This window comes from Alligator mississippiensis, chromosome 4, assembly GCF_030867095.1.
Source record: "Alligator mississippiensis isolate rAllMis1 chromosome 4, rAllMis1, whole genome shotgun sequence".
Lineage (NCBI taxonomy): Eukaryota > Metazoa > Chordata > Crocodylia > Alligatoridae > Alligator > Alligator mississippiensis.
Window position 1 is genome coordinate 161,975,335 of NC_081827.1, and position 16,032 is coordinate 161,991,366.

The following is a 16,032-nucleotide window of genomic DNA, read 5'->3' on the forward strand; positions in this document are numbered from 1 at the left end:
TACTCAACAACAAATACCACTATAACAACCTCTCCCTCTCAGAAAGAAGGGCCATAGAATCTCTAAGATTCAACCACCACATAGTAACAAAACCAGCAGACCAAGGGGGAGCTATAGTTATCCTTAACCGTGAAGATTACATAAAAGAAGCCAACAGACTACTCTCTGACACTATCTAATGTACAAAACTAAAGGAAGCTCTTACTCCCCTTTTCTCCTCAAAACTCAAAACCACCATCACATAATTTCCATAGATTTCATAGACATTAGGGCTGGAAGGGACCTCGGAAGATCATCGAGTCCAGCCCACTGCCCAAAGGGCAAGAAGTCAGCTGGGGTCATAGGATCCCAGCAAGATAAGCATCCAGTTTGCTCTTGAAGGTGTTCAATGTAGGCGCTTGAACCACCTCTGGTGGCAGGCTGTTCCAGACCTTGGGGGCTCAGACAGTAAAGAAATTCTTCCTTATGTCCAGCCTGAAACGGTCTTGTAGTAGTTTATGACCGTTTGACCATGTCATCCCTTGGGGCGCTCTGGTGAACAAACGTTCCCCCAGATACTGGTGGTCACCCCTGATAAACTTATAGGTGGCCATCAGATCACCCCTGAGCCTGCGCTTTTCCAGGCTAAAGAGCCCCAGGGCTCTCAGCCTGTCATCGTAGGGTCTGCTTCCCTGACCTCTGATCATGCGCCTGGATCTTCTCTGGACTCTCTCAAGCTTCTCCACATCCTTTTTTGAATAGTGGAGCCCAAAACTGGACGCAGTACTCCAGCTGTGGCCTCACTAAGGCCGAGTACAAGGAGAGAATGACATCCTGGGATTTGCTTGAGAAGCATCTATGGATACAAGCCAGCGTTTTGGTCGCTTTACTAGCCACAGCATCGCACTGCAGGCTCATGTTCATCTTGTGGTCAATCATGACCCCCAAGTCTCTTTCTTCCATAGTGCTAGCCAACATAGCACTGCCGAGCCTATGAGGATGCTGCGGGTTTTTCTTCCCAAGGTGGAGAACCTTGCATTTATCAGCGTTGAACACCATCAGATTCTCGTCCGCCCACTTGCTGAGCCTGTCCAGGTCAGCCTGGATCACCCACCTGTCTTCTGGTGTGGATGCTTTGCCCCAAAGTTTGGTGTCTTCGGCGAACTTGGCCAGTCTGCTTCTGACTCCAGTGTCCACATCATTAACGAAGATGTTGAACAGTATGGGTCCAAGGACAGAGCCTTGGGGGACCCCACTGGTCACAGGACACCATGATGAATGACTTCCATCAATTACTACCCTCTGGGTCCGACCACGGAGCCAATTTTCCAGCCAGTGGATCGTGAAGGACCCAAGGCGACAATTGGCCAGTTTCTCCAAGAGGTGATCATGGGATACCAGATCAAAGGCTTTTTTTAAGTCAAGATATATGACATCAATCTCTTATCCCTTGTCCAGGTGATAGGTCACCTGGTCGTAGAAGGAAATGAGATTGGTCAAGCAAGACCTACCCGCAACAAACCCGTGCTTCCATCGGAACTACAAGAAAAACTTCAGACCATGGCCCCTCCACTACCCAATCCAGGGGCTTTTTAACTGCTCCCTAAAATCCACAAACAAGAAAACCCCAGCAGCATGAACAACGCGTGCCCCAGGCAGCTGGCGGTGGCGGGAGGGCAGTGGCAGTAAGTGGGGAGCTCTCGCAGATGCTGCCAGTGCTGTCAGCAGCAGGGGGTGCTGGTCAGTGCCGACCAGAGGTTGGCGACCACCCACAGATGCTGCTGACAGCATTGACAGCAGCCAGTGGTGATTGCTGCCTGCTGGCGCCACTGGCGGTGGCAGGGTGGGTGGCAAGCAGCAACTGCCCACAGGCGCTGCCGACAGTGTCAGCAGTGCCTTTTCATAGAGGGTGCACCGCCACGCTCAGGGGGGTGCACATGCACCTGCGTGCACCCCCTACATGTCGCCAACACCCGATAGACCTATCATTTCAAACCATGAAACCCTAACGGAAGAAATATCAGGTTTCATCAAATCCATCTTAAAACTGCTCGTCACCCAAAGACCGAGTTTTATGCAAGACTGAACTGACTTCCTGCAAAAACTCAAAACACAGACCACCTTCCCAGCAATACCCTCCCAGCCGGCACGGATGTCACTAGCTTATACACCAACATCCCACACCAAGATGTCATCCAAGCCTGCATCACATATCTACAAGAACAAGATTACAGCTCAACTCAGAGCACAGACCTCAGGATATCACTGAACTCATGTACTTCATCCTCACACATAACAACTTAAGTTTCAACAACCAACACTTCGTCCAGACTACGGGCACAGCTATGGGCACCAAAACGGTCCCATAATATGCCAACCTTTTTATGGCCCAGCTAGAAGATTTTCTCAAGAAATGCACCATCAAACCCTTACTATACCTGAGATACATAGTTTCACAGTTGGTAGGGTCAGAAGGGACCTGAGCAGATCATCAAGTCCGACCCCCTGCCATGGGCAGGAAAGAGTACTGGGGTCAAACGACCCTGGCAAGGTGATTATCCAGACTCCTTTTGAAGACCCCCAGGGTAGGAGTGAGCACTTCTCTTGGAAGTTGGTTTCAGATCCTAGCTGCCCTGACTGTGAAGTAGCGCTTCCTGATGTCTAGCCTGAATCTACTCTCAATCGGCTTGTGGCCGTTATTCCTTGTTACTCCCGGTAGTGCTTGGGGGAACAGGGACTCTCCCATTCACCACTGGTCCCCCTGGTAAGTTTATAGATGGCCACCAGATCCCCTCTCAGCCTTCTCTTGTGGAGGCTGAACAGGTTCAAGTCCCATAGCCTCTCCTCGTAGGGCCTGCCTTGCTGCCCCCTGATCATGCGAGTGGCCCTCCTCTGGACTGTCTCCATGCTGTCCACATCTCTCCTAAAGTGTGGCGCCCAGAACTCGACGCAGTACCCCAACTGCGGCCTGACCAGTGACACATAGAGGGGGAGGATCATCTCCTTGGACCTGCTCGAGATGCATCTGTGGATGCATGACAAGATGCGGTTAGCCTTCCTGACCGTGTCCCCACACTGTCGACCCATGTTCATCTTGGAATCAATAGTGACCCCAAGATCCTTTTCTGCCTCTGCACTGACAAAAAGGGAGGTCCCCAGCCTGTAGGTAGGCTGCTGGTTCTTCCTCCCCAGGTGCAGTACCTTGCACTTGCACATCCTGTTCCCATCCGCCCACCTCTGTAACTTGTCCCGATCTAGTTGTAGCCTGTCCCTCCCTTTTAGCGTGCCCACCTCTCCCCACATCTTAGTGTTGATCACAAATGTGAACAGGGTGCTTTTCATCCCCTCATCCAAGTTGCTGATGAAGATGTTGAACAGTGCAGGCCTGAGCCATGGGGGACCCCACTACTCACATCCCTCAAGGTCAAAAATGACCCATCCACCACCACTTTCTGGGTGTGGCCCTCTAGCCAATTGGTGACCCATCTGACTGTGTAGGCATCAACAACACAGTCGCCTAATTTTTTAATGAGAATGGGGTGAGAGACAGTGTCGAAGGCCTTCCTAAAGTCCAGAAAGACTACGTCCACCACGACACCTGCATCCAAGGCTTTTGTGACCTGGTCATAAAAGGCCACCAGGCTGGTCTGACAGGACCTGCCCCTAATGAACCAATGTTGGTTGCCCCTAAGCATAATCTCCCCTGCTGGTCCCTCGCAAATGTGCTCCTGGATAATGTTCTCAAAGAGCTTCCCCAGGACCAAGGTAAAACTAATGGGCCTATAGTTGCCTGGGTCCTCCTTCCTCCCTCTTTTGAAAATGGGGACCACACTGGCCCTTTTCCAGTCCTCTGGTACCTGGCCAGAGCACCATGAGTGCTTGTAAAGCCATGCCAGGGGTCCCGGAATGACCCCTGCCAATTCCCTCAGCACCCTGGGGTGGAGATCATCTGGACCTGCTGATTTAAATATGTCCAGCCCCACCAGAACACCAGAAGTTCCCTAACTAGGTCCTCTCTGACTCTAGGCCTGGCTGTGCCTCTCCTGAGACTGTACGGGATCCCAGGGGGTGGGGGGGAAGAAATATCCTGGTCTCTGCTCAGAAAAATGGAGGCAAAGAATTTGTTAAAGAGGTCAGCTTTATTGTCTGGTGCAACCACCAGATTGCCAAGTGTGTCCTGCAGGGGCCCCACGTTACCCGGTGCCTTCTTTTTACCCCCTATGTATTTGAAAAAGGACTTCTTATTATCTTTGATCCTGGTCGCTAGTCCTAGTTCTGTCTCTGTTTTAGCCTTCCTAACAGCCTCCCTGCAGTCCTGAGCAATGGAGATATAGTCCTCCTTGGTGATGGCCCCTCCCTTCCATTGGGTAAACGCCTCCTTTTTAGCTTTCAGACATTCCTGAATGCCTCTGGTGAGCCATGGGGGCTTCTGAGCACTACTCTTGCCCCCTTTGATTCACATTGGGACTGTCACCTTTGGGCTCGGGGATCATCTCCTTAAGCAACGACCACTTGTCTTGAACTCCCAACTCCCCTACCCTCTGGGACCTCAGAGCCTCCCCAACTAATCTCCTTAACTCATTGAAATCAGCCCTCCTGAAGTCAAGGGCTACTGCCTTGCTGCAGGCCTTTGACACCCTGTGCTGTGTGGTGAATTCCAGTAGGCGATGATCATTATCCCCCAGGTGGTCAAGAACCTGCAGTCCCCTAACCAGGTCGTTGTTTGTGGCCAGGACCAGGTCCAGCAAGGCATTTCCCTTGGTGGGACTGGGCACCTCCTGGGTTAGGTGCAGGTCCCGTATCTTTGCTAGGAACCTATGTGAGCGGTCAGAACTGGCTGACTGCTCCTCCCAGCAGATGTCCAGGTAGTTTAGGTCACCCCTGATGACCACATCCCCTTGACTTAACTGCCTCCGCGAGATGACCTGAGAATTCCCGGTCTAGCTCTTCCCCCTGGTTGGATGGTCAATAGTTGACCCCCACCGTTAAGTCCCTTTCCCCCAGACCCCCTTGTATTCTGACCCAGAGCACTTCAGTCTGCCCCTCCTCTGACCCAATGCTACTCGTTGAGGATGTATATTGCTCTTTGACGTAGAGCGCCATACCCCCACCTTTCCTCCCTGTTCTATCCTGCCTGTACAGTCTACAGCCCTTGATGTTTACCGCCCAATCATGAGTTGAATCCCACCAGGTTTCAGTGAGCCCCACTACGTCTGGGTTTGTGTTAGCTAGCAGGAGGGCAAGTTCCTCCTGCTTGTTCCCCATACTATGAGCATTAGTGTAGAGGCATTTAAGACCTCCTATGGGTGCATGCACCACCCCCTCGGTGACAGAGATGACATCTTCATCATTTGGACCGAAACCCTGCAATCTCTGATTGATTTCCACCAAAAATTCAACAATCACTACCCCTCCATCAGACTATTGTTTGAATACTCTAACACCAGAATTTCCTTATTGAACACCATGATCAATATCCAAGATGGTAAAATTCAAACCACCATATATAAGAAACCCACTGTCCAACATACATATCTACACAGAACCAGCAATCATCCTAAACACACCAAGAAAGCTGTAATTTACAGCGAAGCTCTCCAGTCCCACCGAATTTGCAGCAAGGAGAATACCTGTGACTGCCACCTCACAAATCTCAGAAAGGCCTTCAGCCAACAAGGGCACTCCTCCAGAGAGATAGATCGTACTTTTGAAAGAGCCACCCAGATACCACGTGAAGATTTGCTACAGTACAAAAAGAAAACCCCCACAAATCACACACCATTAGTGATGACATACCACCCTTCCCTGAAACCTACAAAGAAAATCCTCAAACAACTGCAACCTATACTAGAAGACCCCATTCTTAAAGAGATCTTTCCAGAACCCCCAATCCTAGCCTTTAAACAAGCACCGAACCTTGCTAACCTCACCATCAATAGCAAACTCCCTATGACCCAAACCATACCCAATGGATCCAGACCATGCCAGGACAAGAAATGCAAAACCTGCCAACACATCTCCACCACCCCCACAATTACTATACACCCCACAACAGAGCCATCAGCATTCCTGGATCTTACAGCTGCACTTCCAGAAACATTATACATCTCATCCAGTGCACCAAATGCCCTGATGGAAAATAAGTAAGAGAAACCAAACAACAACTGCGCACCAGAATGAACACACACTGAGAATCTGTCAAAGACAAGAAGACCCAACTACCTGTGGGCGCACGCTTCTCACAGGACAATCACTCCCTCTCCGACCTCTCAGTTCTAATCATCGAAGGGAACTTACAACACACTTCTCATAGAGGAGCCTACAAACTTCACTTCATAAATCTACTGGATACAAAAAATCACGGACTCAATACAGACACTGGATTTATGACACATACAACCTGCCTAACATCTGATTCACCAGGTACCTGCCAGACCTGACCTCTTACATTCTTATTTCCCCCCACCTTTTCTCCCCTCCCCTCCTTTTCTGCCTTTTGTTTTCCTGATTTCCAACTATTTCCTTTTTCATTGAGAGCCTCTTTTTTATCTTGTATTATCACTGTAGTGCTTCCCTTTGGCCTTTCCTCCACCCTGCTTTCTTCCCTCTCCCTTCCCTTTTGCCTTTTGTCTTCCTAATTTCTACCTATTTAAATTTTCACTGACATCCTTCCACACCTTTAGCTTCTCTCATTCCTTGGAGTCTCAGACCAGCAGAGACTCCCTACTCCTGAAAAAGGATGACTGCACCTGAAAGCTTGCCTAGAACTTTTTTCCAACTACTCAGTTGGTCTAATAAAAGATATCACATCTACTCAAACAACACTTTCTTAAAGGGCCACTCACCACAAGGGAGCCACAGTCACATTCCTCACCAGCCTCCACAAACCCATTGCCACACTCAGGAGGGTCCAGAAGCTGCAGGGGAAGAAGAGGGGGAAAACAAAGATGGAGGGGTGGCCGCTGCCCTTTTCCCCCTCCCCATGCCTCCAACGTGAGCTGGCCCATGGGCCAATGCAAGCAAGGCCGCCAGTAAGAGCCTGTCTTTGGACAGCACTGAGGCCCACCAGCCATTGCCTAGACAAAGGGCACGAGGCAGTCCCTGACTCAAAGGGCCCTCAAGTTAAACAGACAGGAGGGGAAAACACAACAGAGTGGCTAGAGGGAGTGCGTCTCCCTGGCCTCTGTGATTTTTCATGCAGACTCTGCACCTGGCTGGACGATGGAGTGGGGCCTGCCCGTGACTCAGCCAGACACTCCCAGAGGAGCCCCAGGTTGCATTTTACAATTGGAAGTGGCATAGTCCAGGAAACAAAAGCAGCCAGCTCCCTTGCTGTCTGTTCCACAGCCAGCAGCAGCCACACCACAGTCCTTAGTGGGCAAAGACCCAGCAGGATGCAAAGACTGCCCTTACCCTGCCCACAATACACAGGTAAGAGGTGGAATCTGACCCTCGGACCGCCCTCAAGGGTCTCTGCAGACTCATTAGCAGCTACGCGCTCCCCAGCAGCCAAACCAGAGTCTGCACTGAACCCAGCACTGCCAGGGCCTCTGGGAAGCTCCAGCTCCAAGCAATGCACATGCTGCCAGCTCCCCTACCTGGTGGCAGTGCCAAGCTCTGGGTCTTGTTCAGGTCTTGGTCTTTCTCCTGAGAGCGGACAAGGGAGTGATGTGCAGGCGCTGTCTGCAGCATGACAGAGACCTGCCAACCAACATCCCACAGACCAGCTGACAGTAACAGCCCCACAGCTCCTCCCAGAGCAGCTTGTGTCTGAGCAGAGCAGGGTGGCTCTGCCAGGCCCTATCTGCACGGTGACAGAGGGAAGTCCAGTCCCAAAGTCCTAACCAGACAGATGGGTGGAAAAGGACAGTACCTTTAAGGGCTGGTTGAAGAGGCAGCTTCCCCCACCCTCCTGCAGGAACTGATTGTACTCATCAATGCTGCAGCGTGAGAACTTCTGAGGCTGGTAGTAGCTGGGAGCAGGAGAAGGCATGGTTACACCTGCCCTTCCATGTCAGGATAGGCACCTACTGCAATGCCCTACCCACCACCCACAGCACCATCTCCTACTCCCCAATAGCACCCAGACAACACACTACCACCCTCACAAAGCACCCAGGGTGACTCCCTACCACCCCATCATTACCAGTACACTCCAGGACCACCCCCCACCATGCAGAACAACCTATTAACTCCCCACAGCTCCCAGTTTGATCTACTACCATCCCCTGGCACCTAGCACCATCTGTTCACCCTCACAGAGCACCCAGGGTTGTCCCCAGCACAGCCAGGGCCAGGTGGCCTCCTGCAGACTGTTTCTGACCATGCAGCATGCCCTGCCCCCAGAGCTGTTGATTCACTGATTTGCCCACAGACTAAGGAGGCTCCAGAACATAAGTCTGTATCTTTCACCCTGGAAACAGAGTGGGGAGCAGAGGCCAATGTGGGGGCAGGCCTCATCCAGCACCACACTACAAAGTCATGGCAGTGCCGGGAGCAGAGCACCTCAAGGAGCAGCTACAGTAGCAGAGGCAAGAATATAAGAACTGCCATTTGCTGGGTCAGACCACAGGCCCATCTTGGCCAGCCTTGTCACACGGTGGCTGAGAACGGATGCTGAAAAGGAGAGTGAACTGATCATGACCTGGGTTAATTCCACTGTTCCTCTCTCACTTGAAGCCTCCAGCATTTAAGGTCTAAGAAGTTTTGATTCAGAGGCTGTATCCCCATCTCCCATGTTCAACAACTACTGATGCTACTTTCCTCCAAGAATTTGTCCAGTCCCTTTACGAACCTGGCTAAATGGTCAGCTTCCACAACAGCTGGTGGCAATGGGTCATAACCTGCAGTGCACTACTTTTGTCTGACGTGCCTGACACACCCATCTACTTGTGTGAGGCAGACCTGGGTGCTGTCACTGCTCCTGATCCCCACTGGCCTCTGAAGCCTCATAAACAAATGCTTGTTCCTCCCTTCCTTCATGAATGCACCAGCTCAGCAGGTCCCTCCTTTACAAAGTAGCAGGGTCCAACACTCTGAGCACAAGGCCAGGAACTCCTGCTCAGGTTTGCCATTGAGCTGCCATTGACAATCCCCTGTCCAAGTGGCCCGGCTGTGCTTCAGTCTTGTTGTTTGTTCTCAGGGCAGTGTGGACATGAGGAAAGAGCATGTGAGAGACCCTCCAAGCATCAGGGACATGCTGGGTTCCAGACAGGGACTGGATACACTGTGGCCTGGTCTACACAGTTCTACTGAAACAACTCAGCAGCAGAACATCTTCCCCTGACACCAGAGCAGTGCCTGTTCCATGAGCAACAGAAGGCTTCTGCCACCACCCAGTGGCTCGCAGAAAGCATGTGTGTGCTCTTCTACTAGCTCCTGTGGCTGCTTCAACAGCTAGCATCTTCCAGGGTGCACTGGGCACCCTGCCCTGCTGATGCAGCTGCTGTAATAGAGCTGCAGGGTTCTGGCAGGAGTTGTGTGTGTTTGCCTGTGTTCAGACAGCTTCCCCATGGCACCTGATGCATGCTGGCAGGGCTCTGGTGTAGACAAAGCCTATCATAACACAGGGTTGGGAGCATATCAGGAAGGAGAGGCTTCCATTTCAGACCAGGCAGAAGAAATCCCCCTAGCCGCAGACAGCATGCAAGGCGCAGGCAGCTTCACCCAGGTAGACATCAGGTAGGTCAGACCCTGTCTCGGGCCTGCTTACAGTTGCCTCCTGCTCAAATCACTGACAAAACCCCTGATCTCTGCAGTGGTGCATGACTGGACATCCCCAGCTTCCAGTATGACAGAGAGATAGGCTGGAGGTGATGTCACCTCTCTGCTCCAATGGGACTGGCTGAGATGACTGGAATGCTGTCCCTGGGATGGTCTACTTGAAGGCCCTTGGCTGAAGTGATAGAGTTCAAGCAACCACGGGACTGCCAAAGAGCTCTTCTGCCTCCTGTGCCACCTGGTCTCCTTGAATGGAAGTGGAGGGAGGGTGAAGCAAGATGGATCCAGTGACCCTGCTCATCTTCTGGCAGTCAACGCCAATATGGGACAAGATGCACCTTGGGGAAGGTCACGATTGCCAAGTAGAAGACAGACTGACTTTCCACCAAAGGGTGGTGGCTGAGATGGTGGCCAGGTACACCTTAACCAAGCTAAGGGACAGGTCACCCCATTCAGCTCCAGCTCCAGGTAGTCCAGGATCACTGAGGTGGAAGCTTTATAAAGGGACAGGGATCTTATGTGACACCAGACAAAAAACCTAAAAGTCAAGAGCTCACAAAGTCCCCCTAGTTGAGTCCAATCTGCTGTGGATGTGCATTTCTCTCATGAGGGATGAGCAGGCTTGATTGATTGTCAGGAGCTCCCCAGTATCCCTGCTGCAAGGTGAGTAAGGCTTAAACACTGAATGAACTGCCTCTCCTCCATTTGGGGTGAGTGTCCTGCAGCTCTTCACTGATACCATGGACCCAGAGTTGTCTTGGCCTGGCAGGGTTAGTAGGATCAGCTGTGCAAAATCCTGACTTGCCTTGAAAAGTACTTGCACAATCAGAAGTGTAGGGAGGATGGCATCTAAGAGCTCCCAGACCATGGGATGAGAAAGGCATTGAACAAGAAGCCCAGCTAAATTCCCCCTGGAAGAGAAAGACCAGCACTTCTTGTTGATATCTGAGGCAAACAGGTCAATCTATGATTCCCCCAGTCTGCAAAGGTGATCTGAAGAACAACTTCTGTTCCCACATGAACAGGAATGTGTCTACTGAGATTGCCTGCACTGGTACACAGGCCCTGGGAAATGCATCAATGGAGGATGCATCTGAGGGTAGAGCACTGAGCGTGCACTTCACACTGCTCTGAGCACCAGAATGTTGATTCCAAGTTCCCCCAACACAGAGGTCCAGAGACCTTGCGTTTGGAGATGGTGAACCTGCGCTCCCCACTCTAGTAGTAACATGTTTATCACGATGGTCATCAATAGCTAAGAAGGGAGGAATGTGATCTTCTTGCATGTGTTGGATAGGTTTTTGCATCTTGTCAGAAAAAACCCAATCAAGAGAGGGTGCCGCTAAGCCTGGCTTCCAGTCTGGAGTCAGAACTGTGGTCTCCTCACAAAACCGTGGACAGGGATCTCTCTCTGGGATGTGCGCTGGGCCTGAACTCCATAGATGCCTCCTCAGAGAGATAGGTAGCTTTGATGGGGAAGAGGTGTGCTGATGATCCATGCCCCACAGAGTCCTGGTGTCTGGGATCAGAGACTAACCCCCCCCCACAGGCTTGCTCAGGACTCAGAAGAAACCCAGAGGTCACCCTGAAGAGGATCACAGAGGAACAAGAAAAGCAAAAAGAAAAAATGTTATGGACAGCTCTGTCCAAGTAAGGACAAAAATGGTAAAAAGATAAATAAAGATTTAAGCAAAAGGGCACAGGAAGGGCCGGAGGCCAAATTGACTAGAACCGTCTTGAAAGAGCACCCCATCTTGAGGCAAGAAAGGTGAGAGGTGTTGAGTAGTGGAGTGCCTACTGCCCTCCATGTCCTCAGCATGGATCATGACAGGGAGCAGGGATAGGGCACACTGTATGGGTACTTCAGGGTATGGAAGTCCTCACACGCAAGTGCCTGAGGTGCGGACACACCCGCAATGGGTGTGCCTATGTGGACAAAGGATGCCAGGCTGCAGGGTCCCTCTTCCTGGACTGGGAGGGTCACACTTGCCATCCCAGAGCTGACTGTGGGAAGAATTCAGAACGAATTAATTCAACACTGCTGGCTGCTGTTCAACACATCATCTGGACTGCCCAGGGAAGGAGAAGCTTCTCACAGACAGGTACACTGTGCTATGACCCATCTAGCAAAGGAAGGCTGTATCAACCCGACCAAGAGCTTCAGCTCTCCAAGAGTGACCTGATTGCAGGAGGAAGTGAAATTTGCCTGGAATGTGCTCCATGTACAAGGATGGTGAGCCAGGTCTCTGTATGAACTGCAGGCAGCAATGAGTTTGCTCCCTCACCAGGGCTTGCCCTTATGCTCTGATAGCACATCTAGGAACACGCATTTATCTCTGCCTTCCCCATCCATTCCAGTGGCCCACCAGAGCTGCTTCAAATGGTCGCTTGGCACATGAAGCAGCCAGTGCTCCCACCCACACCCTCCTGGAAACATGGGACTGGAGCACACCTCTGCTTAGCATCAGTCCAGGGATGTAGGATCCCCTGAAGCTGATACCCCTAGGCCTACAAAGGGGAACCTCAGCAATTGTGGTGAGACAGAGGAGGAGCTCTTTCACATGCATGGAACCTATCAACATGAGTGAGTCTGTATCAACTGAATGCATAAGCAACACCAATGACGTATTAGTTATGTGTATAGGAGTCAGTATCGACTGGGTGCCAAGTGTTGTTCCTATGCTGTGAGACTAAGTCCCCACCTTGCTTTGACCCAGCTGTTCCAAAAGGGGAACTCACCCAGTGTCTTCCATAATGCATCCCAGCCAAGAGTCTGGACACCTGCAGTCGCCTGTGGAGAGATGGAGTGACACTGCATTAGGGAGCAATGTCCCCTTCTGGTCAGGCACAGCACAGGAGTCAATGTGACAAATGGAGGCAAATCAAACCTTCTGAGCAACACCTGCTTCATAACTTTGGGAAGAATCTCATCGTGCAGGCACTCTCCAATCCTTCTCCAATGAACACCCCCAAAGCAGTGGGACTCAGGTTTCCCTCTGAAATGGAAACACAATGCCCCATCCTGGCTGTTTCAGGCTAAGGCCCAAATTGCCCTCCTAAGTTCTAAAGCAAAGCCAGTCTCCTGCTCAACCCAGAACCATTGGTTCATCCCATGCATTGCCCCACCACCTGCCAGACCACAGCTAGACAGCAGGCATTCCTATCCTGCCCTTGGCCCTAGTTGTGGCCCAGAGGAAAGCCAAAGCTATCAGTGGAAGCACCACGGAGATACAGATTTGTCCGACCTCCCAGTCCCTTTGAACAGTCTCTCCTCCTGCTCTGAAAACTGCTTGAATACCTGGCCCCAGTGCTGCAAAGGGCAGGAAGACTGGCAACAGGCTTTCTGCACTTGTGCCTACTCTGAAAACAGTTCTCAGATCCTCACTCTCCAGCTCCAGCACCAAATTGTAGACTCACCCCATTCCCCCCACCCCAGTCAATGTGGCATCTGCTTTCCCAGTCTTCCTGATATGTGTAGCCCATCTCGCACATGCTGGCACACAAAGCCCAGCTCACCCTGTCCAGAGCTGACTACAATGGAGAGTGGTAATATTTGTTCCCATAAGCTCCTGGGCCAACATACCCCGAGGGTGAGGACTGGATAACCTGACAGAGAACATGATCAGGACATCAGGCTTAATGCCATAGTCCCTGCAGAAAACACCAGGAGTTCTCACACTGGCCAAAAGCACCTCAAGCCTCTGTATCTGTGTCCCACAGGGAGGGAAAACAGGGCCTTCTGCTGCATTATCATGATTATTTCCTGAAGCACCCTGGTTTCCCACCCAGGGCCTGACCCAGTTACTCCTGCTTAGCTCATGCTCACTGCCCAGTGGACAAGGTTGCCAAGCCAAGAAATTTTTTTTTACTGACAGTCTGTAAGCTTTTTACTAACAGCCAAAATTTTCTACTAGCCTGTTTTTACTGATATATGCTTTACATAATGCAAATGCAACTCTTTTTCCAGGCTCTGCCCTGCTGCCAGGCCTCAGTCAGAAGGGATGGGTTTAAATTTAGGGGCTTAACACCAAACATAGTAAAAAAGTAAAATTTGGTTGTTAGTAAAAAGTTTTCAGTTAAAAAAAAACCAAAACGTTGGGTGCAGCAATGGTTTTACACTGTGCTGTGTCCCTTCCACACCAGGGCCCCTGCTCACCACTTGCCCTAATACCCCTGACTACACCATGCTGCTCTCCCCAGCCCATCCCTGCCAACCCTGCTCTGTCTGTCCAAACAAGAAAACCTAAAGAAGCTTACCTGCAACCCATAGTATTACAGGCAACCTGGGATGCAGCAGCAGCACATGGATGAAAGAACACTCCCTGCAGTGTGCTGCACTCCAGCTCGAAAACCAGGTGGAGCCACTGTGCTCTGCTGGAGATTCAATCAAGCTGTGGCTGCTTAGGGTTTTACTGACAGCTAAAGTTTTTCTTACAGACTTTACTGATAGATATTCTTAGCCTGATTATTTATTTACAGTCAGTAAATTTACTGATGGGAACTGAACAAACACTATACGGACAGCAGTGCCTGCCTGGCTACCTTCAGCTGCTCCTAACACGCACAGGCATACATATATGCACATGCCCAAATGCCAGGGCCAGACATTGACCCCTCACTCCCCAACCAGGTGATGTTACCTGCTGAGCTCCGGTGCTTGTTCCACATCATGCCAATGTTCTGCCCAAGGGTCTGAGCCAGAGTCACAGCCATGGCGCCAACATTCCCATACTGTTATGGGGGAGGGAAACAACAAAGCCATCAGCACAGCTGCAGGAGGAGGAACCCTACAGCCCCCAGTCATCAAGCTCAGTCACACAGGGAATGGAGGGCACAGCTTTTGGACAGGGACTCCCTAAATTCCTAAGAGCTTTTTGGTACAGTCTCCCGCTGCCTCCCCTGGCACCCTGCTCCAGGGCTTCCCCAACCCACTGTGTAGCCCTACAACCCCTCAGGTTCTTGCTTATGACTCCATGACCCTCAGATCTACTGTGCAGTCCCAAGACCCCACATAAATCTTGCTCCATGACCCCACAGCCCTCCAGTCTTGCTTTCTAAAGAAGCAGTGTCCCCCAGTCTAGGTTCTGCTTGGGAATGAATTAACACTGAAGAGACCATACTCCCTCCTACCCCATGCACCACCCTCCTCCCACCCCCAGGAACAGGCCAGACTCTGCCCAACCCACCTCATTGATACCCCCTCCACGAGTGAGTGAGCAGATCCCCCCGACGTAGGCAGTCCCACTGCGGCTGCTCAGGAATGTCCTGCCACTGCAAAGGGGCAAGGAGAGAGGAAGTGAAGGAGCAGCAGCCCAGCTCCATCACTCTCAGGACAGCAGGCCTGGTGGGGGGAGTGAAGAGGCTGTGTGCACCTAACATAACACAGGCCAGAAGGCATCAGGACTTCTGGCTCTTTCTCTCGGTTCTGTCACCAACTAGCAGCTTTGGGTTTCCCCAATCTTAAAGCCCAAATTTTTCCTCCTGTCAAAGGGGACATTGACCCTGCCTTACCTCCCGGGATGCAGGGAGGGTTAGCAATCACACTTCAAAAGCAGCTCCCATCTGGGGGGGGGGGGGGACACGACACTGTGGGGAGTGAAGCAGGAGTTCTGGCTGGGTGGGACCCCAGAGCTGCTCCAGCCAGAGGTAGCCCAGGGAGCAGGGCAAGAGCACTGCCTCTGGCAGGGGGGTAAGGAGGACGGTACAGCTATCCCGGCTCTCACGAGAAAAGGTGGACAGCGTCACTGTGCTCTGGCAAGGCTTCCTTCCGGTATTTCATGAATTCGCCTAGGGTCTCCAACGGATCTTCCTCCACTCGGATCTTGTCCTCCAAGGCCCACGTTTCCATGGCCACCAGCATGATACGGGTATTCAGCTGGTCCCTGTAGATCTAAAGGGTGAGAGGAAGGAGGCAAGACATTACATTCCCAGCATCCTTTGAAACCATGCCGTTTCCTGGGATGAGAGAGCCCTCCCCAGAGGGCTCTCCCAGCTGGACCCAGGCCCACTGCCTGTCCCACTCCACCTCAAGACCCTTCCCCCTCTCCTGTCCCAGACAAAAGGAGCAGTCCCCCCTGGCAGGGGGTCACTCTCACAGCACTCACCATGTCAGCCAGGTTCACCACAGACTTGGCAAAGTTGCTGGTGAGGAACACAGACTTGCGCAGCTGCCCAAACTGGAAAAGAGCACAGACAATGGAGGACGGCCCCTGAACTGGTCCTAACAGCACTCCCAGTGGCCCGAGTAGTCCAGAGCTCCCCCCATACAGCGGGCAGCTTTTCCTTTGTACATCCAGCCCCTGACATCAAGCACAGCAGGAGATACCACACACT

General features: G+C 51.7%; 1 protein-coding gene across 3 annotated transcripts in view; it reads right to left on the minus strand.

Annotated features, from left to right (window-relative positions):
* ADAM11 (ADAM metallopeptidase domain 11) overlaps window positions 1–16,032 on the minus strand; it is a 50,778-nt gene that overhangs the window by 15,032 nt on the left and 19,714 nt on the right. For all 3 annotated transcript variants that reach the window (XM_059726904.1, XM_059726905.1, XM_059726903.1), the window contains exons 10-16: window positions 15,804–15,875; window positions 15,423–15,589; window positions 14,886–14,970; window positions 14,340–14,430; window positions 12,439–12,490; window positions 7,853–7,952; window positions 6,825–6,896 (exon numbers count right to left, since the gene is read on the minus strand). In XM_059726904.1, coding sequence (XP_059582887.1) covers window positions 6,825–6,896; window positions 7,853–7,952; window positions 12,439–12,490; window positions 14,340–14,430; window positions 14,886–14,970; window positions 15,423–15,589; window positions 15,804–15,875 — 639 coding nt within the window. The remainder of the gene's footprint in view (window positions 1–6,824; window positions 6,897–7,852; window positions 7,953–12,438; window positions 12,491–14,339; window positions 14,431–14,885; window positions 14,971–15,422; window positions 15,590–15,803; window positions 15,876–16,032) is intronic.